The 24,625-nt window shown below is 41.0% G+C and overlaps 2 protein-coding genes across 3 annotated transcripts in view; one reads left to right on the plus strand and one right to left on the minus strand.

The window, feature by feature from the left end:
• Nucleotides 1-9,704, plus strand: part of MKRN2 (makorin ring finger protein 2) — a 36,709-nt gene extending 27,005 nt beyond the window's left edge. Inside the window, exons 7-9 of the mRNA XM_025050862.1 lie at nucleotides 1-99; nucleotides 7,915-8,059; nucleotides 8,241-9,704. The exon at nucleotides 1-99 is cut by the window's left edge and continues 11 nt beyond it. Of these exons, the coding sequence (XP_024906630.1) occupies nucleotides 1-99; nucleotides 7,915-8,059; nucleotides 8,241-8,378 (382 nt within the window). The 3' untranslated portion in view covers nucleotides 8,379-9,704. The remainder of the gene's footprint in view (nucleotides 100-7,914; nucleotides 8,060-8,240) is intronic.
• Nucleotides 9,601-24,625, minus strand: part of RAF1 (Raf-1 proto-oncogene, serine/threonine kinase) — a 54,687-nt gene continuing 39,662 nt past the window's right edge. For both annotated transcript variants that reach the window (XM_006917635.3, XM_025050861.1), the window contains 12 exons: nucleotides 24,318-24,416; nucleotides 22,564-22,717; nucleotides 19,527-19,554; nucleotides 19,291-19,418; nucleotides 18,835-18,952; nucleotides 15,102-15,186; nucleotides 14,147-14,323; nucleotides 12,916-12,962; nucleotides 11,654-11,772; nucleotides 11,124-11,255; nucleotides 10,846-10,980; nucleotides 9,601-10,636 (listed from right to left, as the gene is read on the minus strand). In XM_006917635.3, the coding sequence (XP_006917697.1) occupies nucleotides 10,493-10,636; nucleotides 10,846-10,980; nucleotides 11,124-11,255; nucleotides 11,654-11,772; nucleotides 12,916-12,962; nucleotides 14,147-14,323; nucleotides 15,102-15,186; nucleotides 18,835-18,952; nucleotides 19,291-19,418; nucleotides 19,527-19,554; nucleotides 22,564-22,717; nucleotides 24,318-24,416 (1,366 nt within the window). In that variant the 3' untranslated portion in view covers nucleotides 9,601-10,492. The remainder of the gene's footprint in view (nucleotides 10,637-10,845; nucleotides 10,981-11,123; nucleotides 11,256-11,653; nucleotides 11,773-12,915; nucleotides 12,963-14,146; nucleotides 14,324-15,101; nucleotides 15,187-18,834; nucleotides 18,953-19,290; nucleotides 19,419-19,526; nucleotides 19,555-22,563; nucleotides 22,718-24,317; nucleotides 24,417-24,625) is intronic.

The following is a 24,625-nucleotide window of genomic DNA, read 5'->3' on the forward strand; positions in this document are numbered from 1 at the left end:
ATGCCGAGTGATATCAGAGTTTGTAATTCCAAGTGTGTATTGGGTAGAAGATCAGAATAAAAAGAACGAGTTGATTGAAGCTTTCAAACAGGGAATGGGGTAAGTTTGTTGGGTTCAAGCATGATCCTGGTGCCTGCCTAGGTTCTTGTTTCGTCTTTGTCATTGCCTGCAGAGCCTGCCCTTCTCTCCCAAGAATGTGGTCTTGGTCTGTGGCCACTCAGAGTCTCTTCCTTCTCTCAGGCATCATGCTGGGCTTTGGAGATGCAGAGATCAGCAAAGCTATGGTATAGTGGACTTGTTTAGTTTCTAAACAAAGTGATATCCCCTTGAAATCCTGTTTCTGGTGTTGAAGTCGACTTGTCATCTGTAATCATTCATTTATTCAATAGAATCAATTAAAGATTTATGTATTAGGCCTTTTCTAGTTGCTAGGGATACAGCACGAAACAAATCAGACAAAAATCCCAGCCCTCACGCAGCTCACATTCTAGCAAAGGAAAATAAGAATAAAAAATAAGGAAAATATATATTAGATGATGATTAGGGCTGAGGAATGAAATGTACCCAGGAATGGGCGACAGGACGTGAGGTGGTTGCAGTTTTAATGTGGGAGACCAGAGAATGCCTCACTGAGGTGATGTTTGAGCAAAGACCTACAGGAGGTGAGACAGCAAGCCAAGTTGACATGAATAAGAACATTCGAGATGGAGGGGACAGTCACTGCGAAGACTGAGGCTGAAGTACGTCTATCTTGTTCAAAGAACAGTAGGGAGTGGCTGGATGAGAGGAGCAAATTGGAGAGAATACTGGAGACAAGAGACGAGGTACTGAGGCAGGGCGAGGAGCAAATTGGGGCTTTGTAGGTCACTGGATGGGCTAGGCTTTTTTTCTGGATGAGATGAACAGCTATCCTAGGAGTTTTGATCAGAGGAGTGACATGAACTGATCAATATTCTAAAAGGGTCACTGCCTGATCCAGTGAAAACATATTGAAAGAGGAGGCAAAGGTAGAAATAGGGAGACCAGTTAGGCTATTGCAATAATCCAGATAAGATATGACAGTGGCTTGGACCAGCATAGCAGGTATGGAGGTGGTGAGAAGTGATCGGATGCTGAATCTGTTTAAAAGAATTGCTGATGCATTGGATATAATGTGGCTGTGAGAGTGAAGAGGTGAGAATTCAAATTTCACTTCCAGCATTACTACTTTCCATTTCTTTGCTGCACTTCTATCTTTGTTGGCCAGTTTCTTTTCAGTTATCCGTTTTCGTAAAATGTCATGTGAGTTTATCACTGGGAAACAAGGAGGCAACACATCTATACATTTTGCTGTCTGTAAACTGAGTAACAAAGGTATAGTGACCAGTTACCAACAGACTTTGGAAGAAAGTTACATGATTGGTCACTGACCATGTTGCACGTTTGTTATTTATATAGTGATTTGAACTGAAGAGCTATCAGCAGCATTCGTATTAATGTATTGTGTTAATTGAAATTTGAACCATGTTGAAAGGCAAGTGTTATTTAATTAAACCCTGGTGAATTTGTTTCCGAGGACTGCTGTAACAAATTACTACAAACTAGGTGGCTTAGAATAGAAATTCTCCTACAGTTCTGGAGCCTGGAAGTCCAAAATCAAGGCAGGGTTGTCTCCTCCTGGAAGCTCTTTGGGGAAATTTGTTCCATGCCTCTCTACTAGACTCTAGTGGCTGCTGGCAGTTTTTGGCATTCCTTCGCAGGTGGCAGCATAACACCTTTCTCTGCCTTTATCTTCTCCTTTCTTTCTCCTCCTCCTGTCTTTTGTAAGTGCAAGTGTCATTGGTTTTAGGACCCTCCCATTAATCCAGAGTAATCTCGAGATCTTTAACTACATCTGCAAAGATGATTTTTCCAGAAAATGGTCACATTCACTCGTATCAGAGCTTAGGATTTTGGCAGATCTTGAAGGCCACTACTATTCAACTCATTGTATGTGGTGTCTTAGTCCATTCTGGCTGCTATAACAAAATGCCACAGACTGGGAGACTTATAAACAACAGAAATTTATTTTTCACAGTTCTGAAGGCTGGGAAGCCCAAGCAAGATCAAGGTGCCAACACAATTGGGTTCTGATGAGGACCCACTTCCTGCTTTGTAGCTAGGTGCCTTCTCACTATGACCTTACATGGTGGATGGAAGTGGGCAACAGAGCTCTCCGGGGTCTCTTATAAGAACACTAATCTCATTCTTGAGGGCTTCACACTCTTGACTTAATCACCTTCTAAAGGTCCCACCTTTTACTCCCATCATGTCAGGCATTAGGATTTCAACATGAAGTTTAGCGAGCTACAAACATTCAAACCATAGCACATGGTAACTGAAATTAATGCATATCAGAACTGTACAAAGCAGGGACTACCTGTTTACCATTTTGATACCTATGGTGTTTCCAGCTGCTAGCTATCCTGAATAATTTTTAGAGTTCCATTTTAACTGATAGCTTTTTAGTTTATCTTTTTTTAATGGTTTTTCTTGGGCCTACAATATACTCTTAATTTTTTTCAGTCAGAATTCATATTCCTACTGTCTTACATAATATGCAGTTATCTCATTACCATCTTTTATACTAGATACAGTGTATATATACTTTAGAACCCCCACAGGGTGGTAATGTAATTTTTTAAAATTTCAGCATTATTGGGGTATAATTGACCAAAAAAAACTTAAGATATTTAAAGTGTACATCATAGAGATTAGATATATGTTGTGAAAAGATTCCCCCCATTTGGTTAATTAACACATCACCTCACTTATCTTTTTTTGATGAGAGCATTTTAGTTCTACTCTGATAGAAAATATCAATTATGTAGTAGTGTTATCAACTGTAATCACCATGTTTTACATTATATCCTCAGGCCTTGTTTGTCTGAGTTAAAAGCTTATTATCCCCTGTTTTATGGTTTCAGGTCTCATGTTCAAGTTTTTAATCCATTTTGAGTTGATTTTTGTGTATGGTGTAAGAAAGTGGTTTGATTTTATTTTGCATGTGGCTGTCCAGTTTTCCCAACACCATTTATTGGGGAGACTTTTTTTCGCCATTGTATATTCTTGGCTCTTTTGTCATAGATTGATTGTATATGTGTGGGTTTATTTCTGAGCTCTGTTCTGTTCCGTTGATCTATGTGTCTGTTTTTATGCTACTACTACTATACTATTTAATGTAGCTTTGTAGTACAGCTTGAAACCAGGAAGTTTGATGCCTCCAACTTTGTTCTTGTGTCTCAAGGTTGCTTTGGATATTTGGAGTCTTTTGTGATTCCATACAAATTTTAGAGTTGATTGTTCTATTTCTATGAAAAGTGCCATTAGAATTTTGATCGGGATTGCACTGAATCAGTAAATTGCTTTGGATAGTAATATGGACAGTTTAACATTCTTCTAATCTTTGAGAACATGGTATCATTCCATTTAGTTGTGTCTCTGATTTATTTCATCATTGTCTTACAGTTTTCAGTCTACAGGTCTTTCACCTGAGCTAAATTTATTTCTAGGTGTTTCTTTTTGATGCAATTATAAATGGGATTATTTTAATTTCTCTCATAGTTCATTGTTAGTGTATAGAAAGGCAAGTGATACTTGTAGATTATGTACCCTGAAACTTTACTATTATAATGTATGGATGTAATATTTTATATACATATTAGGTAATAGGACTTTTTGCCTTTAAAAACTTGTGTAGTTTTCAGAGGAAAAAAAATTTACTATTTCCAGTGCCTGTTGTTTGGTATAAAATTCCTTCCAACTGGTATAATTTCTCTTCAGCCTCAAGAACTGCTTTTAATGTTTTATTGAGCTGCTGGTGATGATTTTTTTTTCTATTAGAAATAGCTTTTCATTCTTAAAGGATATTTTCATTGAATATGTTGGTCTGATCAGTTCTGTTTCCATCTTTGCCTCCTCTTTCAATTAATAGAATTCTAGTTTAATAGTAGAATTCTAGTTTAATAGTTTCTTTTAGCTCTTTGCAAATGTTGTTGCACTATAATCAGGCTGCCTACCAGCCATTCCCTGTTTCTTCCATCTTCCCCAGCCTCTGGCAACCACTTTTCTACTATGTTTCTGTGAATTTGACTTTTTTTTTTAGATTCCACATATGAGTGATACCATACAGTATTTGTCTTTCTCTGGCTTATTCCACTTAGCATAACGTTCACAGGGTCCATCCATCTTGTCGCAAAATGAAAGGATTTCCTTTCTCGTGGCTGAATATTACATTATATACATATACACCACATCGTCTGTATCCATTTATCTGTTGACAGACATGTTGGTTATTTCCATATCTTGGCTATTATGAATAATGCTGTGATGAACATGAGAGTGCAGATATCTCTTCTAACAAGTGTGAGGTGATATCTCATTGTGATTTTGATTTGCATTTCCCTGAGAGTGAAGTTGAGCACCTTTTCATGAACCTATTAGACATTTGTATGGCTTCTTTGGGAAAATGTCTGTGTTCACTTCCTCTGCCCATTTTAAAATGGATTGTTGCTATTATTGTTGTTGAGTTGTATGTATTCTTTATGTATTTTGGATATTAACCCCTTATCAGGTACATAATTTGCAAAATTGTCTCCCATTCAGTAGATTGCCTGTTGATGGTTTCCTTTGCTGTGCAGAAGCTTTTAGTTTGAGGTAATCTCACTTGTTTATTTTTGCTTTTAGTGTCAAATCCAAAAAGATTGCCAAGACCAGTGTCTAGGAGCTTATTACCCACTGTAGTTTTTGATTAGAAGGCAGTGGTAATTCAAATTGTAATATGTCATTTTTCTGGGGTGGTTTCAATATTTTCTCTTGGGTTTCAGTAGTTTGATATTTTGCCTAGGAGTGGTTTTCTTCATATCGTACTGCTTGGTTTTCTCTGAATCTGTAAGTTTATGTCATTCACCAAATTCAGGGAATTTTTGGTCTACCTTTTTTTTTTTCTCTCTCATAGGACTCTTAATTACATGTGATAAACTTTTGGATATTTTGTTCCACAGGTCTTGGGCTCTGTTCATGTCTTTTCATTCTTTTTTCCCTCTCTGTTCATTATTTTGAACACATTTATAGTAACTACTTTGAAATCCTTGTCATCTTGAAGTTGGTCTCTGGTCATATTTTCCTGATTCTTCATAAGTTGAGTCATTTTGGATTGTAGCATAGACATTGTAAATGTTACCTTTTAGAGATTCTGGTTTCTGTTAGGTTCCTCTAGAAAGGGTTGATGTTTTTGTCTTAATGGGCAGATACATAGTTTAGACTCAAAACTCTTGGGCAGCAGTTCAAATCTCAGTTCAGTTATCTTATCCTTAGCTGAGTTGCCTTTTATCCTTAGCTGAGTTGCCTTGAGCCTGCCTCATTGATGTGTGGGTCAGGGGTTAGGTGGATCAGAGATTTCGAAGGAGTTAATGCACAGTATTTGGAGTGCCCCCTTCAGGCCCTTTTCTTTGTGGGATTGCTGCCTCGCTTTCCAGTGGCTGATTTCTTCCAACTATCTTTGGTTCTTCAGGCCAGAAAGCCTGGATTTTTCCACTGCAATTTTAGCCACTCTACATAGACACCTGGCTTTGGTCCACTCTAGGCTGAAAGCTATTTTTTCTGAAAAGATAACTCACCTCTTGCCATTCCATTCCTCCAGTTGTCTAATCTCTTGAACAATCCTCCTGCTGCTGTTCATTCTCCAGTACCTCCAATATTCTTTAAAAAAACGAATATTTTTTAAAGAATATTCGTTTCTAGTTATTTGCAGGAGGATTGGTTCTGGTAGAAGCTTACTAAAAGCAGATCTCTTTATGTTACCTTTTTTAATGGTTCCCTTAAGCTGCATATCAATTATTTACTAAAGGCTTGGTATGTTCCTGTTTTACTATTTTTCCCTTGTGTTATCAAGTGTCCACCAGAGGGCAGGAGTGGCAAGGCAGAGGGATCCAGCCTGTAGGAAGGAGCTCTGCTAGCATTGTCTAAAAATTCTCACTATTATTGTTTGGGTCTTTCCTGGCTCTAGTCTCCATTGATGGCTGTTTTTTTAATGCATTCCACAAACATTTACTGAGCACTGCTACGGGCCAGGCACCTTCAAGCTAAGCACCAGTGGAGGCTATAGAATAGAGATTAGTAAGATAATTTCATGGGAAATTGCAAAAAGACAATTATGATACAGGTTTCCTGGCAACAGATGCATGAGAGGCCCAGGCCAGATATCACAACAGAGAAAGCACTTGGATCCACCTGCGTGGGAGTGTTGGGGAACGCCATGAAGCATGATTAGCTTCTCCATGTGTGTTGGAGGTTGTAGGTGGGTGAATAGAATGACATGGGTGCAGGATGGTACAAATTTTGTGTTTAGGGAACAGGGGGAGTGGTCACTGGGGTTGAAAGAGGTGGTATATAGAAGGAAGTGGCAGGACTTACAACCATAGGGGTAGATGGACTAGAGTCAAGTCTAAGAGAACAAAACAGGTGGCCCACTGTTTGGAGACACTCTCTGTGGCAGTGTGAAGAGGTTGGAACCTGCTGAGAAGGGAGGCCAATTAAGAAATGTCTGTGACAGGCAGGCAGCAGAGGATGGCATCCCTATCAGTTTCAGCAGTGTGGGATCGGAAAGGACAGGTTTATTTCGGGGGTGCTCTGTAAGGCTTTTGTTCTTGGTGACCAGTTAAGGCTGGGAGAAAAAAAAAGAACAATTTTGGGGGAAGGGACCAGAGAATAATTTTTTGAACCTGATGAGTTTATTAAAGCCAGTGTCTGGCAGACTCTGGTAAGAACTCACTACTTGAGCAGTAATTTGAAAGCCTTCTCAGGCTCTTGGGGTCACGGGAACCATGGAAGGTGCCTGGTCCATACACCTGTTTGAATCCACTCCCCAGCTACCTGTGCTGGAATCAGACCTGGTGGGAATAGCACCCAGGCAAGCAAGGCAGCTCCTTCCCTCTGCGGACAGTTGTTAGGGAGCTTTCTTTGTGCTGCTCTGAGGTCTGTCTCCGAGACCTTCACCACTATTTCCTGCCATCCCCTTGTTTGAGGAACACTGGATTCAAGGAGTCCCTCTTTCTTGTCATCTGCCAACACCACACCCCAGCTGTCCCTGGCAGCAGCCCCACCCTCTGCAGCGATTTAGCTTTCTTTCTGCTGCAGCGTCCCTTCCTCAGCACTCTCAGGTGGCCCTCTGGGTTTTTGGGCATCTCTTCTTCAACTTGGGATTTTTGAAAATTTCATTTGAGCAAGAAGAAACAGGAATTTTCTGGTTGTGATTTCCTCAGGAGCACGGGTTCTTAACATAGAGGTCTGTGGGTATAGGTCAGAGAAAAAAAATTTAATTTTTGAAACCTATATTTTGTAGACCTATGTTTGATTTTATGCATTTAAAAGCTGTTCTGGGGCGGGGTCTATGGCACATAGTTAAGAACCCCTGCTCTAGAGGGTGGGGACCAAGGAAAATTGGAATGAGACCTGTAACTTTAGGCAGCTGCTAAAAGTCACAGCTTTCCCTGTGATTCCTAAGTCAGGGCTGTGGTCATCTTGACATCATTGCCAGCCAGGAGGAAGGGAAATGTCCCTGGGTGGAGGCAAGTAGCCCAGCTTCAGCTTCAGAACATTGACATTGGAGCCCGTGACAGCTGGCCCAAAGGAGCAATCAAGCCTGTGTTCCTTGTGGTCATTTTGGAGCACTGCAGTCTCAAAAGTCCTCATACAGGTTATGATCTTTGTGAGGCCACACGTCACAGTGGGAACATTATCCAGCTTGGAAATCAACATCCCAACCTCTGTGCCTCACTCTCCCTACCTCTAATGTGAGGTCGACTTAATTCTGGCATCATAGGCAGGGATGGAGGAAGGCAGTGGTTCATCTGTACCCTGGATTCGCCCACCATCTTTTTTCTTTCTGCTTTTCAGAAAAAAAGCTTGCAAATACTTTGAGCAAGGTAAGGGGACCTGCCCATTTGGAAGCAAATGTCTTTACCGCCATGCTTACCCAGATGGGCGGCTAGCAGAGCCTGAGAAACCTCGGAAACAGCTCAGTTCTGAAGGCACCGTAAGGGTAAGGACTTTGCCATGTCTTGCACAGGACACTTACCAGTGGGCATTTCCAGATTCTGTTCTTGGCCCTTTCTCTAATAGCTTTGGCAGCCAGAAATGGGGTAGGCAAAAGAAAAATAACCTTCCAAGCCTTCATGTTGCCATTTATAATAATAAGGCCTGTCTGCTGGCTGTTTTTACAGTTCTTTAATTCAGTGCGGCTCTGGGATTTCATCGAGAACCGAGAAAGCCGGCATGTCCCTAACACTGAAGATGTCGACATGACAGAGCTTGGGGATCTCTTCATGCACCTGTCGGGAGTAGAGTCATCAGAACCCTGAAGAGTCGATGGTTGCCCATGCATCTCGGGCTCTGCCGGCTGAGCCTTCCCTGAGCTAGGGTGTGTAGAGCTTCCTTTACTGCAGCCCAAGGTGGTGTGTTGCTTGGATTTGAGTGGGGTTGTATTTAACCTTGGTCTCATCCATTCTCCATTATTACAGCCATGAGAATAGTGAAGGATATAAAATAACCTAACAAGTATACGAATCTCTACTTTTCTAGCTGTTAATGTTAGTCGCACCTCAAGGTCCTTGGGGGTCAGCAAACCAGCCAGTTTTGACTGACTGATTTTAAACAAACCTGGCTCCTGTCCTTTATGAGCTTTAACTCCTTAGAAAGAGTCAACTTGTAGTTACCCCTAAAGCAGATTTCTTACCAGAGGATTCTTCACTCCTAAAAAGGATTCCTCTGTAGTGATTTTTCCTAGTGTACTTAACTAGTATGTAGTCGAAACTTGACCTGTACAGGGCTTTTCCAGAAACAAAAAGTGAGCACTGCATACCTTAGCATTAAGACGTTATTTAGGACTCTTCAGTGTCCCAAATCAGAGCAGGAGTCTTGTTGCCATATTTTTAGTAAGCAAAGTGTAAACCTCCTTCCTTGTAGAGGGGGGCTCTTGAAGTAGCAGGAAGTGGGACAGTAAAGCCGAGGTATGGCCCCTCATTTCTGGTTGTTGTTGGGGCCACAATGGGAGGAAATGTGTACCCTGCTCTCCCCTGTGGGCACAGGCTCCGGGGTAATTTTACTGAGGCTTGGTGCACAAGTGCTTGTGTGTGGCTCCTGCCCAAACCATCTCTAGTCTTAACCTGTGAAGCCTGGCTTCCATTTGAAATTTTGTGAACACTTTATGGCATCTAAGAAAGTTTCTGACCAGTAGTGGTCCTGAAGAGAACTTAGCATGCGTCCTCTGTCATCAGTTGTGATTTTAATTGAAGGAACATAATCTTGTGAATCAGAACAAACTAATTAAGCCTGAATTACCTATTTTTATAAACAACTATAGATATCAAATATTTTGTAAAATGCATTAAATGTGGGTAGAAAAAGGTCTATTCTTACCTGAGTTTAGAGTGCTTTTTGCATAATTTTTATAGCTAACTGTAGTGAAAGGTGACGAGCATAGGCAAAGGCTGAATTAAATTCACTCACTGGAGGCTCTGGGCCCATTTCCTGCTTCTTGAGTCCTGCTCCAGAAGGGATGAACAAATGGGAGAGTCATTAAGCCTACATTTAATTTATTTTATTAAAATAACATAATTGAACCACCAGATAACTGTATTTTGTCAGGCGCAATAAAAACAAAATTAAAACCCAAATCATCAAGAAAACCTGTATTCTGGCTTCCTTGCATACACATGATGTGGCTGTTGAGAGACAAGGCCGGCCTTGTGGCCCCACCCCATAGGGGCAGCTCCTGGAAGACAAAATTCAGGGTGATGGAAGACTGCTCCCTGAGAGGGTGGAGACTGGGAAGAGCAGGCCAAGTGCCTCTTCTGGAAAACTATCCCAATGCACTGGAGACCTCCAAGAAATGGAAGTGTCCCCAAACTCAAGTTCCAAAGTACCAAAGCAGACTCCTTCAGGCGGCCGTGGTCTCGACAGTCCTGGGCTGTTTGGTGCGTTATGTGCAAAACTACCTGTTTGGCGCCACACCACTATTTCTGAAGAAAAGTCTTTCCTGTGATAAGCATTCCTCATAGGAGCTGATATTTAAAATCCACGTGTCCCATCAGGGCTGGTTTTCCTGCTACCTTCATTTCCCCTCTGAGTGCTTTTTCTTGCCCTAAAAATACTCATTTAGCCAACAGCTAGGGCCTCAGATCATGTATTGCCATCAGCAGCCACTGGTACATCTGGAGAAGGCACGGCTCATGAGCATGGGGGAACGCAAGGAAGGAGCAGGACAAACCAGCATTGCGAATGGCTTCCTTCTCCAGGGCCGGAAAGGGTAGAAAAGAAGGCAACATGAAGTTAAGGCCCTGTGAGTAGTCTAGAAGGTCCTTAGCAGCAGCTTCTCTGAAAACAAGCTCTGTGCTCCCATAGAAAGGGAGCAGAAAGATGGTGCCTGCTGACTTCCCTTCCTCCCCTGGTGGCCTGAGTACAGGTGCAAAGTCAGCTAGAAGACAGGCAGTCTGGGGGACGTGGTCAGTGTGCAGGCATTGATATCCTCGGTGTGAGCCGCCCGATGCAGGGATGGCTCAGAAGCGCTCCGGTTAATTTTCGGTAGAGAGTGTTGGAGCAGCTCAATGGAAGACAGGATCTGAAAGCCACAAAATAGTCTCAGTCATTGAGCTTGGCATTTCCACATTAGCTTCTGATCAAGCTGTTCGAAACCTACTTGTAACAACTTGTGGAGAACAAGAACCGCACCACACCACACACCCCCAAATAAAAAACAGCACTGCCCTCCCAGTCATTAAGTACTTCTGCCTTTATTTAATCAGTCCCAGCACCCTTGAGGTGTCTTACCTGGGGAAAAAGAGGCCTCTCTTCCTTAACTTTCTTCACACAATCAGCTACAAGCCTCTTCATTGCTTTGGGGCAGTTCTTGTATAGCTTACTAAGGTCTGGAGAGGCATATCCTCGGCCCACCATGAAGATGATCTAGGGAGGAAAAGGGGGAAGATTTGAGGGAATGGGTGGGTAAACAACAGTGAAAGCAACTTCCAACCCTCCTGAGGCTCAGACTGGCAGGAGGCCCAGGGGCTTCCACAGCAGGTTAGGCCCTTTAATGGCAGTGCACATACCTGATCTCGGTTGTTGATGTGGGAATAAGGTAGCTCCCCTGTCATGAGCTCATACAGCACAATGCCATAGGAGTAGACATCTGATTGGAAGCTGAAGGGGTTGTTATCTTGCATTCGGATCACCTCTGGGGCCTACAAGGACAAAGTGCATTCCTCACCATCTGGGCCTCAGCACATCATCCAGGAGCCAGGTTATCCCTTCCTTTGTCCTTTCTCTGCCCTCTATGGTTCTTCCCTTAGGGCACCGACACCCTAAGGCGCTGACTGCTACTTTGAGCTCAGGATCCTATCTCTGGGATCTAGCACTTCCCATCACCTAACTCCAAGCTATGCTTCAACATGGTTCTAGACTGCGAGCTTCCTCCAGGAAACCCAAAATTCACCCCAGGCTGTCTGATGTCATTAGAAGCGTCACTCAGGTGACCTGGACTGTGAGAAATGTGGGGAAATGCTTTAAGTTCGCTCACAGACTCCCCCTGGGTGCCCCCTCCCCCCCGTCCTGCACCCTGCTAGTGGGAGCCTCGCCTCACCATCCACAGGACAGAGCCGGTGGGTTGTTCAACCTGCTGAGAACCACTCCAGCGCGACTTTACTGTTGCCAAACCAAAATCCCCAATTTTCACCGTCAGGCCTTCATGGAGAAATATATCTCAATGCTTGTTAAGGACTCTGGTTTCAAAACAATGGTCAAGTTAATTTTGAAAAACTTCCCAAAGTTCTTAACAAACACAGCCATCTCTCTGCCTCCCACCTGCCCTAGCCTTCTCTGCACTGGATTTGCTAGGGTTTCCAAAGTTTTTTAAAGTGCTTTTGAAATGTCCCTTTTTCTCCCCATTTACACATCTAGGTGCCAGTTCCCAGACCTTATGACCTTCCCACATAATGAAGGTGCCTTAAACTCCAAGACTTCTAAGAGCACAGGCTTCCCTCCGGCACTCCTCAGAGCCCAGCACAGCCTACTGATTGCTTACATTTGTTTCTGCCTGAATCCTGCCCTCCATGACTAACCGAAGCACATGTGAATAACAAAATAGTAAATCCCTCACTGAGCAATGAATGCTGTCCTAAGACATTTCTCACTAGAACAGGTACCATTTGGTGACTTCAAAATAAGAACCAAATTCACCTCATTTCTGGGTAAAAAAGTCAGGAAGTTTAAGGCTGACTTGTGATCAGATGCTCAGTGATTCACACCACCTTAAAACCTATGGTGTCTGCTTTCATGGCATGATGTGTTGGTCCCAAAAAAACCCCAACACTAAAAGGTATTCAGTGCCTCAGACATGTGCCCCAAATAGGCTATGTTCCATAATCGAACCCAACACAACTGTCATGCCTCTCACTGGCCAAGAAGCAAAGTTCAGCTGTAATGCCACTCTTCTTTAAAAGAGAAAGGTTGGGAGAGGGAGGCAGACATAAAATTGTTACATTTCACACCCTTTAGTATGCAAACTATTGCTGTACATTTAAGAAAGAGAATTTTAAGTAGTAATTCTGAAAATCTTGCAACATTTGGCTTACGGCTATTTTCTGACCAGATACATACTCTCTACAAACTAGAAAAATACATGAAAAGCAAAAAGCCCTGTTCCCACCCCGCCCCCCAAGTTAAATTAAACAATAAACAGCATAATAAAACCAGGACTATTTCAACCTAAACCCAAACACATATCTCAACTTCTGTGGAAATTTTCCCAAGGTCACTTTTTGGTAAGATAAACTTTAAAAGTCTCCCTTCTGTTTTCCTAAGCTTAGAACTGAGCAGCCAAATGAAACCACCACCAAAGGATACTGTTGGATTTCATGTCTCTGTGGATGATGTTCTTTGCATGCAAATAGCTGTGAAGGAAAAATAGCTCTATTAAAAACAGTCTGAGGGGCATGGGTAGAAAGCATCTTCAAACTACAAAGTAATAAACCACCTGAAGGCCTGGCTCCTGGTGGAGTTACATTCAGGAACTGGCCCTGTGCTGCTTCATGTGGGACCACATCGTGCCTTACCTGAAGGTGAGGCTACAGCACAAATAGGGCAACTCTTCTTTAAGCATCAATTTTACTCAAAAAGTTAATCTTCTAACCCAAATGTTCATCAACTGATGAACAAATAAGTAAAATGCAGCATATATCCATGTAACAGAATATCGTTCAGCCATAGAAAGGAATAAAGTACTGATAGCTCCTACAGCATGGATGAACAAAAACATAATACTAAATGAAAGAAGCCAGACACAAAAGACCTCATCTTCTATCTTGAAAATGTTCAAAAGTAGTGATGGTTGCACATTCTGAATATACTAAAAAAACACTGAATCGTACACTTTTTAAATTGATGAATTTTATGTCAATTATATCTAAATGTTTTTACAAAAAGTAATTGTAACTAGTTATTATTTTTTTTTAATGTAAGGCAGAACATGAGATTTTATATAACACTTAAAAGCACAGCTTTGGCTTGAGCTCCCAGACATCTAGGGGTATGAGGAGTATCCCACTCCCCCCGTATAAGGGGCAGTTCAGAGAAAAGTTTCAGAAGCACTACTTTGGTCTAGCCAAGAATGGAACACACAGAGAAAGACACACACACACACACGCACGCACGCACACCCTCCACCCCCACTTCGAGACAAAGTAATGTGTCAGGCACAGAGACCCAAAAGGGTAGTATTTAATGGAAGTACTAAAGATGACCTTTAAGAATCTTCCAAAAGAAAAATAAATTATCTAAAAATGACATGTGGAACAAGAACATCTGTTGATGGGCCACGCTTCAGACATCTGAAGCCCACAGAGGGCACTACCATGGCTGTAAGGTTGTGTGTCCAGCTGAATTTTGAGGATAGTGGCTGGAAGTGAAACCTGAGCCCCAAGGGAACAGCCTCGGCTTGTGCAAGGAACATGAATTTGTGCAAAAATACCACCGAAATCATTTAATAGACTTGGCTTTTCCTAATCCTGGTTCCGATTTAAGGACATGTTGAAATGCTTGGACTCCAGACTTCATAGTCATCAGGCCATCTACTCACTCCATTCCCTGAGCCGTCTGCCGGGCAATGTCAATCAACTGGAACATCTGGAACTTGGTCTCTTGAACATGCAGGTGTTTGTAGAGGCTGCTGCCCTCACACCACTGGGTCACAATCGCCAGGTTGTCCTTCGTCATGTACCCCATGAAGAGCAGGATGTTCACGTGCCGTGTTTTGCTGGAGGGAGTGAGGAGAGAAAAGGCCCTGAACCTTCCCTTGCTTCAGAATAGGGAAATGTACCGTTTTCCTACTGAGAGCAAATCCTGTATGTTCTTGACACCACTCGTGCTTACAATTTGGGTGGCTAGCAAAGCAAACACATAAGACTATAGATAATCCAGTTGGTGGTGTGACTTGACAAAGGAGCCCACCATGATTCACCTCAGTGCTGGCCTTGTTTAAAGACAGAATATTCTCTCTGTTAGCATACACTCATGATTCTCTGCACAGGGGTCACCAGGACCCCTAATCTGTGGAATTCATCATTATTCAACTTATCGCTAAAAGTCTAAATAGTGACTCGAAGACTTGAAAGCTGAAGGTTTGAAGTCCAGAATAAGGCAACTTAGCTATAAAAAGAGCTCTTGGAAATAAATGTGAAAATAGAACCTATTTCTCCCTACCGCAAACCAAAACCCAGAGACAGAACCTAGGCTATTGAGTGTAGCCAGAGACCTAAAGCGGTGGAAGCGGGTATGCTCACCAAAAGGGGCTCTTGTAAAGGTTTGACAACCACATAAGCTGGAAGGAAACCTTCCACTCCTTTTCACTTGTAAGGGAGGAACTTCAACCACAAGACTCCACAGTGAACACTCACTAACCACCATTCCCAGCCAGAGGCCCTCAGAGACAGGTCTGTACCAAATATCCAACTTACTTTGTAGGTTTGTGTGCCACCACCCAGGCCCTGCCCCTACCACTACAGGATGGCTGGACAGGCCAGCTTTCTACTCACCGTAGGACAGCCACCTCGTTCCTGAAGGCCTGGAACTGTTCTGGTGTGGGGTCGACAACCTTTAGGATCTTTACTGCAACGTCTCCTGCAAATTAGTTTGTAGGCAATATAATCAGTTGAATGATCTTTGTTATTTTTCATATACTTTAGAGAGATAGTGAATCACTTATTCAAAAATCATATACCTACACAGATGGAACAGGTATGTGTATTTCTAAATTATTTAAGAGGCTGAAAAAGGTTAAATAGGTTACACTACTATCCTTAAAATACCACCCCATGGGCCTTGAACAGGCTTGGTTTAAACTATTCCTATCAAGCCTGGCATCCCCAGAGGTAAGGTCACATGTAAGATCACAACCTGGGCCTATGAGGACGGCATCAGCAGGTGAATATGAAAAGCCCAGCAGATATTGAATCGTTGGGGCCAGAAGGCTGGTGCTAGGAAGCAGGCCATTTAGCAAGCAGTTGATGTTAAACTTGGCAGCCACATTTCAAGGAGACATGAGATTGCCCCTTGTACAAATTCAAAGATATATATTGAAATTAAGCTTACCTTCAATACCATTAAAAAGTAATCCTAACAATTAACACTGATTGCTTACTATACCCTGACACTGTGTGTGCTTTCACAGACATTATCACCTTTAATCCTCATAGCTGCCCCATGATCAATACTGTTATCCTCATTTTACAGAAAACAAAGTTTAGTCACTTGCCCAAAGTCAAATAGACACAAACCAAGGTGCTGGAGCCAGGATTAGAACCCCAGTCTTAACTCCAATGGCTGTACTACTAACTACAATACTGACTGTTAAATCACCATCAATCACTGTCAGCCTCTTTATATAACCTTAGAAATACCCACGGATCAATTCGACTTTACATTTGCTGTCAATTTAGAAACCACTTTCAGAAATACTTTTATGTCATATTTATCACAGGAATTATAATACATTACTTGAAACCCTAATAGGACCTCAAATTTTCATGGCAAATGAATTTACTAAAACACAGCCTTCTGATGATTAAACAAAGTAGGAGTTGGCACCTTTGAGGTGACTTAGTTCCTCCACATGTCGAGCACGTGGTCCCCTTGCAGCCTGTTGGAACATTCTTCATTTCACTTTCGGGGACTACCAACTGGTAGAGAGATGGTTCTTACGACAGGTCTCAAACTGTTGAGCTAAAGTCTCTACTTTACAATAGCCTCTAACCTGGCTTTCAACCAATTCACTGGCACATGTATTTACCAAGGGCCCAGGGCTGCCTCTGAAGGTGCTGCTGACCTTGGATGGGAGAGGCACACTTTATTCAGAGCTGCCTTCTATCTAGGATGGAGCTAGTAAACCATGCAGCCCCAACCTCAAGTTCATTATGACCGAGTAGGAGGACAAGAGTCTTACATAATGACTCATTCTAGAGCAGTTTGAGCCAAGATTGGGGGGCAGGGGGAGAATTAAGTCTCTTGGTAGAGAGGATATAGAAAAGTCTGAAGGAAATGGGACATAATCCAAGGGAAGAATTTTACCAAATGCGGGAAGGCTGTTCCAAACCAGGTACACCAGAACTAAGGTGAGGTAGGGGGGATGAGAGAACCATGAGTTGCATTTGGAAAACTCTAGCATGGGGTTTGGGCATCTGTAGGATACAAGGGAAGCCAAGGAGGAGTCTGCTGCAAGAGCCCAGGTAAGATAAAGGCACAGTGGGGATGTGGGAATAGAAAGGAGGGGGTGGAGGCAAGAAACCCTATGAAAGTAAAGTGATCCAACACGGCAGTTAACTGGGTGTGCAGGAGGAAGACTTGGGGAGATAATGGATGATCCCTCAGGAGGGGTTGCTTCTCAGAACCTTCAAGTTCATGAGCCTGTCCCTTTCTCAGAGCTCTCTTCAAGACATGCTCCAAGTGTCACTGAACTCACCCTCAGTGGCACCAATTTTGGACCTAATTAGTAATGCAACCTCAGAGCTCAGAGGATTCACTGGCAGCCAAAGCCTGCTCACAGTGGCTCACTCTGACTCTACAGTCAGCTGAACATCCTCACACCTCTAGCCTCCAATTTCTGGAACAGTGAACAGGACTTAACTCTGTTAAAAGCTCACCTGTTCTTTGTTCCATGATCACAGCCAGTTCAAATCCTCTTATCTTTCTAAATCCTATTATCTAAATATGCATTACACCTCTGTGTAAGTCATTCACAATACCTGAGTCTTCATGCAAGTCACTGATGGGAAGACTGAACAGGGTCGAACTAAAGACTGCTCATAAGCAGTACTGTGGCAAATCTAACTAATGCTTTAAAAATTATGTGCTCAATCAGAAGAAAATTAAATTTGGGCACAACTTACACTGCGTCATCTGGCTTTTAGCTGAAGCTTTAAAAATGTGGTATAAAAAATGATTAAATGCTCCAAATGGCAGCATTAAAAGCAATATTATAACTGCTCCACTTACTAAAATCACTAGCAGTTTTATTGTCTCAGATTGGAGCACTCTTATCCCACAAAATCGTGTTCTTTTTCTAAGGGATCACCTAGACATTTATGACATCTCTTTGGAAAATATTCTGCAATAGTATAAATTCTGAGAGATCCAGAGGTAGGCCACTAATACATCAGATAGAATTTTCAAAGGAAAAGGAATCATTCTACATGAAATTTACAAATATTTGGCCCTGTCCCAGTCCCTTAAAGAATCAGAAATTTGTCAGATGATTAGTTAAAAGTGGCAAACCCATATATACTGATGAACTTGTAAAATTGGAGGTGTTAATCAGTTTTTAACACCTTGAATTTTAATGCTCCATTCATTTGATGTTCTTAACTTTTCTCAATCTTTGCACATTTACAAATAAATATGGTGGCATCCTAAGTAGAAATATAGGAACCCAGGCACTTTAGGTGTTTGTCTTCTGTTTGGTTTGGGTTTTTTGCTTTATTAAAATCTGAATTTATAAGAGATGTCTTTTTAGGAACGTCTAGTATTTTCAAGCCAATACTCCCTAAATGCTAACACCCTAAAGCTAAAGGCATTGAAAACCTGACAGAGAAATGCTAAGTATGTTGCCAAAATACACAAGCTGTAGCTACAGACATCGCAATAGTACATTTCTTCCAAGTGACAAAGCGTTTCCATTAGAATAACACTAACACACGCCACACAGATTCAAGAAGTAAATCTGTGTCTTCCCTGTTTGATAGAGATTCTCACAGCCAATCCTGGGGGGAGGGTGGGAGCGGGCAAAGAGAAGCTGTTGCAGGAGGCTCCTTGCCTTCCTGTGCCCAACTGTCTGACCATGAGCATATCTGTTCCCTTCTCAGGACCTAGGTTTCTTGAATGTAAAATAAGGTCCTTTCCAGCTTTAAGTTTCTTGAATCCATGCTCCCCTCGTAGCAACACTCTTACTCATTTAAGGAGCCTTAAAGCATGTCCCATGTGCAGCCTGTATTCAATCAGCTTATAAGAGACCCTGACATTTAGAGCTCAACTTTTGTTCACCAATTTCTAATTATTCTAAATACCTTATCATACCAATTACAGCATTATGGAGTCTATAAAGAATGCTATGGAGTTTCACTGAGATATTGTGAAGTTCAATCTTTAGGCATAATCAAGTATCCCTGCAGAGTGCTGCTGTGAGCCACAGAGCTCAAGGAATCTTATACCCCTCCTGACCCACTCTGGACTGAAACTTGACTTCCCATGGCCTTGAAGAAAAGGTCCCAAACTTACCATGCCACTTGCCCTTATAAACAGTTCCAAAAGAGCCTGACCCAATCCGAGTCGAGAGCATCACTTCACTGGCTTCTATTTCCCAGTAATAGCTTGAATCTCTCTGTCCACGAGGCCTCTGAAACAAGCAGAGATTATTAAATACACTCCATGGAATGATAAAGCTCTGTTTAACAAGGGTGTCAAAGAAAAGATCAACTCAACTTCATCCATTCCCATATCTTTTAAAAATAGACATATTAACTGCAATTCTAATTTTTGTCTTTTGAGAAAATACCATTTTAGGTGTGCCCTCCCTTAAGCATGCCAAAAATGGCACTAAAATTCATGAATCATTAAATGCTTTTTATTTGAGTCTCCTCCTGCCCCTCCCCCCAAATTAAAAGCATTTTCATTTCCAACTAAGTTTTTCTTATTGAACCCTAACCTGCAGAAGGTACTGTTGGCTATACTCACAATTTTATTTTTCTCCTGGCTCCCGGATCCTGGTGCCCGCTCTCTCTGTGCCGGCACAGGGGTTTTGGGCTGTGACCAGCCTGTTGGGCTCAGATTGTTGGGGCTGCTGGACAAGGCTGAAGGTGAGGCTTAATAGACAAGACAAATAGAATCCACACATGGATAAGCCAACAGAAGATACACAGCATAAAGAGAAAAAGCCCATTACTACTTGCTAAATGACTTTGGACAAGTACCTGATTCACTGTGACTTCGAATTGCATCCTAAAACAGAAAAGGAAAGCTGGTCAATTTCTGCACTAGGAAAGATGGTCTCTGGGGGAGGGAAAGGGAAGGAGGAGGATTTACAGGAATAAAGTAGAGTATAAAATCTCTCAAATATAGCCTCTATTTTACACACTCTAACTTTCTTTTGATTAAATTCACCAAATGTCAGTGGCCAGTATCTTCAAAATTGTTATCAAGTATTAATTTTTCATATACAATGAAAACCATTCTTTATTGCAGAAGACAGCAATGCACACAGCAAACTGATAACTCTTTAAGGCTAACAAAGTTACTATCAGCTAAGACCTTTCCAATGATTGGGGATCCTGCTCCACTGAAACTAAAAAAAAAAATTAAAACAGAGATTGAGTGGCAAGCTCACCCTTACTCCTCCGGAAGGTTATGAGAAAGCATTGACCAGAAGTTGGATCTGTTACAGGTGAGCACCATGACTCTATTACTTTATCTGAGCATAAAATCATGGAAAGCTGAAAGGACCTTGACCAAAAACTAAATTTTACACACATAACATACTAGAACAAGTAAAGAGACTTGGCCAGGGTCGCACAGCCAGTAGGTGGCAGAAAGGGAACCAGAAACCATCTCAGCCCTCAGCTGGTTCACCACAAAATGCTCAGACCTTATCAGTAAGCTCTGAAGTTACATTCTGTTCAGGTAAGAAGTCGAAGGTTACCTTTAGAATTTATTATGAATTGTTTGGATGAAACAGTTTAAATCAGAAGGCCCTCCACAAGACCTAAATTGTTATTTTACATACCCTCATTTGGAGTATAGAAATACTAAAAACATAAAAACCACTTGGCCCCCACATCCTCAAAAGATATTTTTCTGGGAAGTGCTATTCTCTTTGTTTTCCTTGTGTAACCACAGTAAAGACATTTTTTTCACAACTATTACTGGAACATTCCCACTCTGTGACATTTTTACAAGATAAAAAAAATCATAAAGCAAGCTGCTTCTCCCTGCCTTTGGCAGCGCCACCAAAGCATCTTCAAGAGTTTACCAATAAAGCATGGTTCTGGGGTTCCAACACCTGGCGAGTCTTCAAGAATTACTCAGAGAGGTGTTTAAGAATATAGACTGCTAACCCTCCCACTCCCACCAGGACTGATTAAACATATCTGGGAGTGCAGGCTGAGAAGCCCAGGAGTCTGTATGTTTTGAAGCAGGACAGGATGACTGCCAGGTAGGCAAAACACTGGCCAAAAATAAACCTGAATTTCAACAGAATATACAGCAACTAAAGCTTTATTATCCAACTAATCCACTCTCTGTTTTTAGTCAAGGATGGCACGATGTGTTTTTACTGACCAGAATTATATTCCCATGCCCTAGGATTTTTTTCTTAACGTCACAGTAATTTTTTCCCTGTATCATATACCTCATATTTTATTCTGTGCTAACTGCTACAGCTGGATTGATTTACCCTAGAAGGGTAAAAAGAAATAAAAATGGCTTAAACAAAGCAAGAATGTGTACTTTAAAAATTCTGAATCATAAGGAATAAAAAATCAAAATATGTTCTGCCTCTAAAGCACAGAGAGGATTAAGCACAACAGTAATGCTAGTTATAACAAAAATTCAAGAATTGTCACTTCTAATGTTTCCTCTATTTACAGAGGAACAAATCATATAATAGAAGTAATTGGTACTATCAAGGCTAATCATCAAATAGAAATAAAATTCATAGCTTATATACACAATGACCTCCTCACAATAACCTTGTGAGATTCAAAGTGCCTGCCACACACACATGACTACTTTAGACTCCACATTCAGAAACCAACTATTTGTTGAGTCCCTGCCACCTCTAATTTGTAGGACAAGTATGTCTAAAGAGATTTGAAGGTTGAGTGAAGTAAGCTGTGCCTGAGGTGACAGGTGTCCCCTGAGGTTTTTCAAGAAACAATTCATGATTTAGAGAGAGTATAGTTGTCTCTGATTAGCTTTTAAAAAAAGATTTTCAGAGCCTATCAACCAAACTGACATATTGGTTTCTTAACAGCTATAAATAGAACAAAAATGCTGTGAGTACCAACCAAATAAATCTAACATTAGTCTTGGGCTGGAACTGATTTTAAAAAAAAATGTAATGCCCTTGGCCTCAAACTCTCACTTGTAAAACTTATCTGCAACACCACATAGTATTTTTTTTACTCCTATATACTCTATTACCAAAAAAAAAACAAACAAAAATGAAGGCAAGTCTGTCAATAAATATAAAATTTAACTTAGTGATTGTTTCATTTTCTGCTAGTCTACTGCCTGACAGTCTTAGCAATCCTGTTAATTTACAAGAAAGCAAAGGCATGAAGAAGAATACCTACTCTTCCCCTCAAACAAAATCGTCTGGACCACGCCCTGGGAGAAGCATTCAGGCTGTTATTCTAGTCCAAAGCAATGAGAAATAAAGAAGAATAAAGAACAAAGGAAGTATTTTAAGTGTATGCAGTTGTTATTAAAGATGAACTAGAAAGCAAACCAAACATACCAAAAAGCCAAGAAAAGAAAAAGCAGTTTGAAAACACTAGCTTTGGGCACTTATACATCTCCCTAAATACCTGCTTATTAAAATCCTATGACTCCACCCTTTGCTTTCTAAATAAAAACACTTAGTCTTTCAGAGAGTTTGTAGTTCTCCATCACTATTATTTTCTTTCCCACATCAAAATGGAACTACTCTTTATGTATCGTACTCACTAGCTCACTGAAATTCTATTCAAATTTGACATGGAAAAAAAATCAGTTCAAATGTTAACATTTCTTCAGTAAATTTTAGTTCTCCACTTGAATGATATACCAACTGGATTATTCAGCCAGTCTAAAGATGTAGTGGATAAAAAAAGAAATTTAAAAAGTCCACAGACTTCAGAAAGTGCTACCATATTCCTTATCAGGTTTGAAACCCAAAACTCTCTGACACAACTGTCAACCCCACCTGAATAAGTGACTGATACCCATCACCATTCCAAGGGGCCCTATTACCTCAATCATCCTGCTATCCACAGGCAGGGTGGTGCTGACCATGTGGACATTAGGTGTGGACGTCGACCTCTGCCTCTGGGAGAGGGAACCTTCAGAGGAGGGGCTGGAGGTGTTGAATGTGAAGGCGTGGGGTGTGGAGTATCTGTGCTGGGAACTAGGCGAGGAGGAGAAAGACAATTCCATGATTGACACTCAGGCCTCCCCACTGGTAAAGTTATTCAACTACCTACTTCATTAAGATACTCTGGGGCAAACCCTATTTGTACTACAACCTTTGACAAACTGTTCCTTTCTTTCAATATGCACCATTTAAAAATTTTCTTCTGTCTAGGAGCTTCTGCATGTAAATTTTTGAAAAGGAAATAATATATGTGCTTGAAATTCGTGTGACACCACATTACAAATTTTCTTCTTTTTAATAAATCACCTTTGAAGAATATTCCAAATTTTTAGACCGTCTCTGAGAAAGAATAAATAAGCATGTGCCAATTTACTAAGCTAGAGACTAGCTTAGAGACTAAATTAGAGAACTTTAAGGAAGATTATTCAACAGATGGTTAGACATGCTGAGCATGTCTGAAAAAAGGCCAACATTTTATCCACTGTGCATCCTCCCCTCCACCCCCTATAACCAGCTCCAAAAGTCTAATACTATGAATTCGGTTTTTAGGTTGTAATACCTAACTGTGAAATTAATCACGGGCCTTTCAGCCAATGACACTCCCCCACCAACCAACCCGGAACACACATTAAAAGTATAACACTTTCATTATTTGCTCTAAGGATGTTTTGCTCAGATTTAAGTAATACCATGCATGAATTAAGTGATGAAGAGAAATTAAATTGTTCTTTTGCCTTGAAAAATTGCCATCCCAGGTAATTCAATATTTATGCCCTCAGAAGCCTGGTTTCTGCTGTGAAATCCTCAAGAAGCAAGTATAGTTTATTGGTCAGACTTGCTTTTCAAATGATCAAGAAAAATAAAAATCATGCATAATCAGATATAATTTCAATACAAATTCCTTGTTCTAATATATGCTGTCTTTAACAATTCCATTGTAGTTTTACAAAGGCCACTAAATATTACAAGATTATATATACATTAAAGTCAAATTTTGGACAAAGATGTAGATTTTATTTTAGGTTCCAAATTCACACGTAACACTGAGCAAGACGTGAACTCAACAAAACACTCATCTTAAAGCTGGAAAACAAGAGTAAAGACAAGGTATATTCAAATTCACATAAAGATTAAAAAGGTTATTTATATTAAAAATCTAATTAGATTCTTTTTTAAGATAGCAGTCTATTAAGTGTCATGGTTTTAGCAATGCAAGGTCATAACAAGCATTTCAAAGTCGAGGATTTCATTTTTATTGCATCACTGCATATAGTTTTGGGACCCTTTCCCTAAGATCATCTCACTTACATACTGAGGAAGGCAAAATCTCCAGGTCTTTCAAATGTGATGAGATATTAAAGGGCACACACTATGATAAAAGAAGAAACCTGTAGCTAGAGTCACTTTCCAGAATGTAAGAACTACAGGACCACAAAGAGAAACGTCTACATTTTGCTCTGATACCAATTAAGATCCCCAGAAGCAGCAAGGAGTTTACACGGAGAGAATGCAAAGGAACTCTTGTCTTTTGTATTCATGTTTCAATCCCACCCACCCCAATTTAACATTCCAAAAGAAAAGCTGTAAGTAAAAAAAAGGTTTTTTTGTTTTGGGTTTTTTTTTTTTTTTTTACCTAACAGGAATCCGGGAAACAGACTCTCGCATCCGGCGCATTGTCAAAGGCGGCAGTGCTGGGACCCCACTGTCACCAATGGTGGAATTTGGAAACAATCTAAATAAAATCAGAGAAAGACTGGTTTACAGACTTGCAGTAATTTTACAAAGTCAGCCTGCCTTGCCTTGCAAACAGATCCTCAATATAAACTTTCCTAGTCACATTTTCCTCAACTATTTATTTTAGGCTACCCAGAGTTAAGGGACCACCAACATAAATAACTGGATTTGAATGGCTACAAAATGTGAACAATACTGACCTGCCAA

This window comes from Pteropus alecto, unplaced genomic scaffold (genome assembly GCF_000325575.1).
Source record: "Pteropus alecto unplaced genomic scaffold, ASM32557v1 scaffold75, whole genome shotgun sequence".
In the NCBI taxonomy this organism is placed as follows: Eukaryota; Metazoa; Chordata; class Mammalia; order Chiroptera; family Pteropodidae; genus Pteropus; species Pteropus alecto.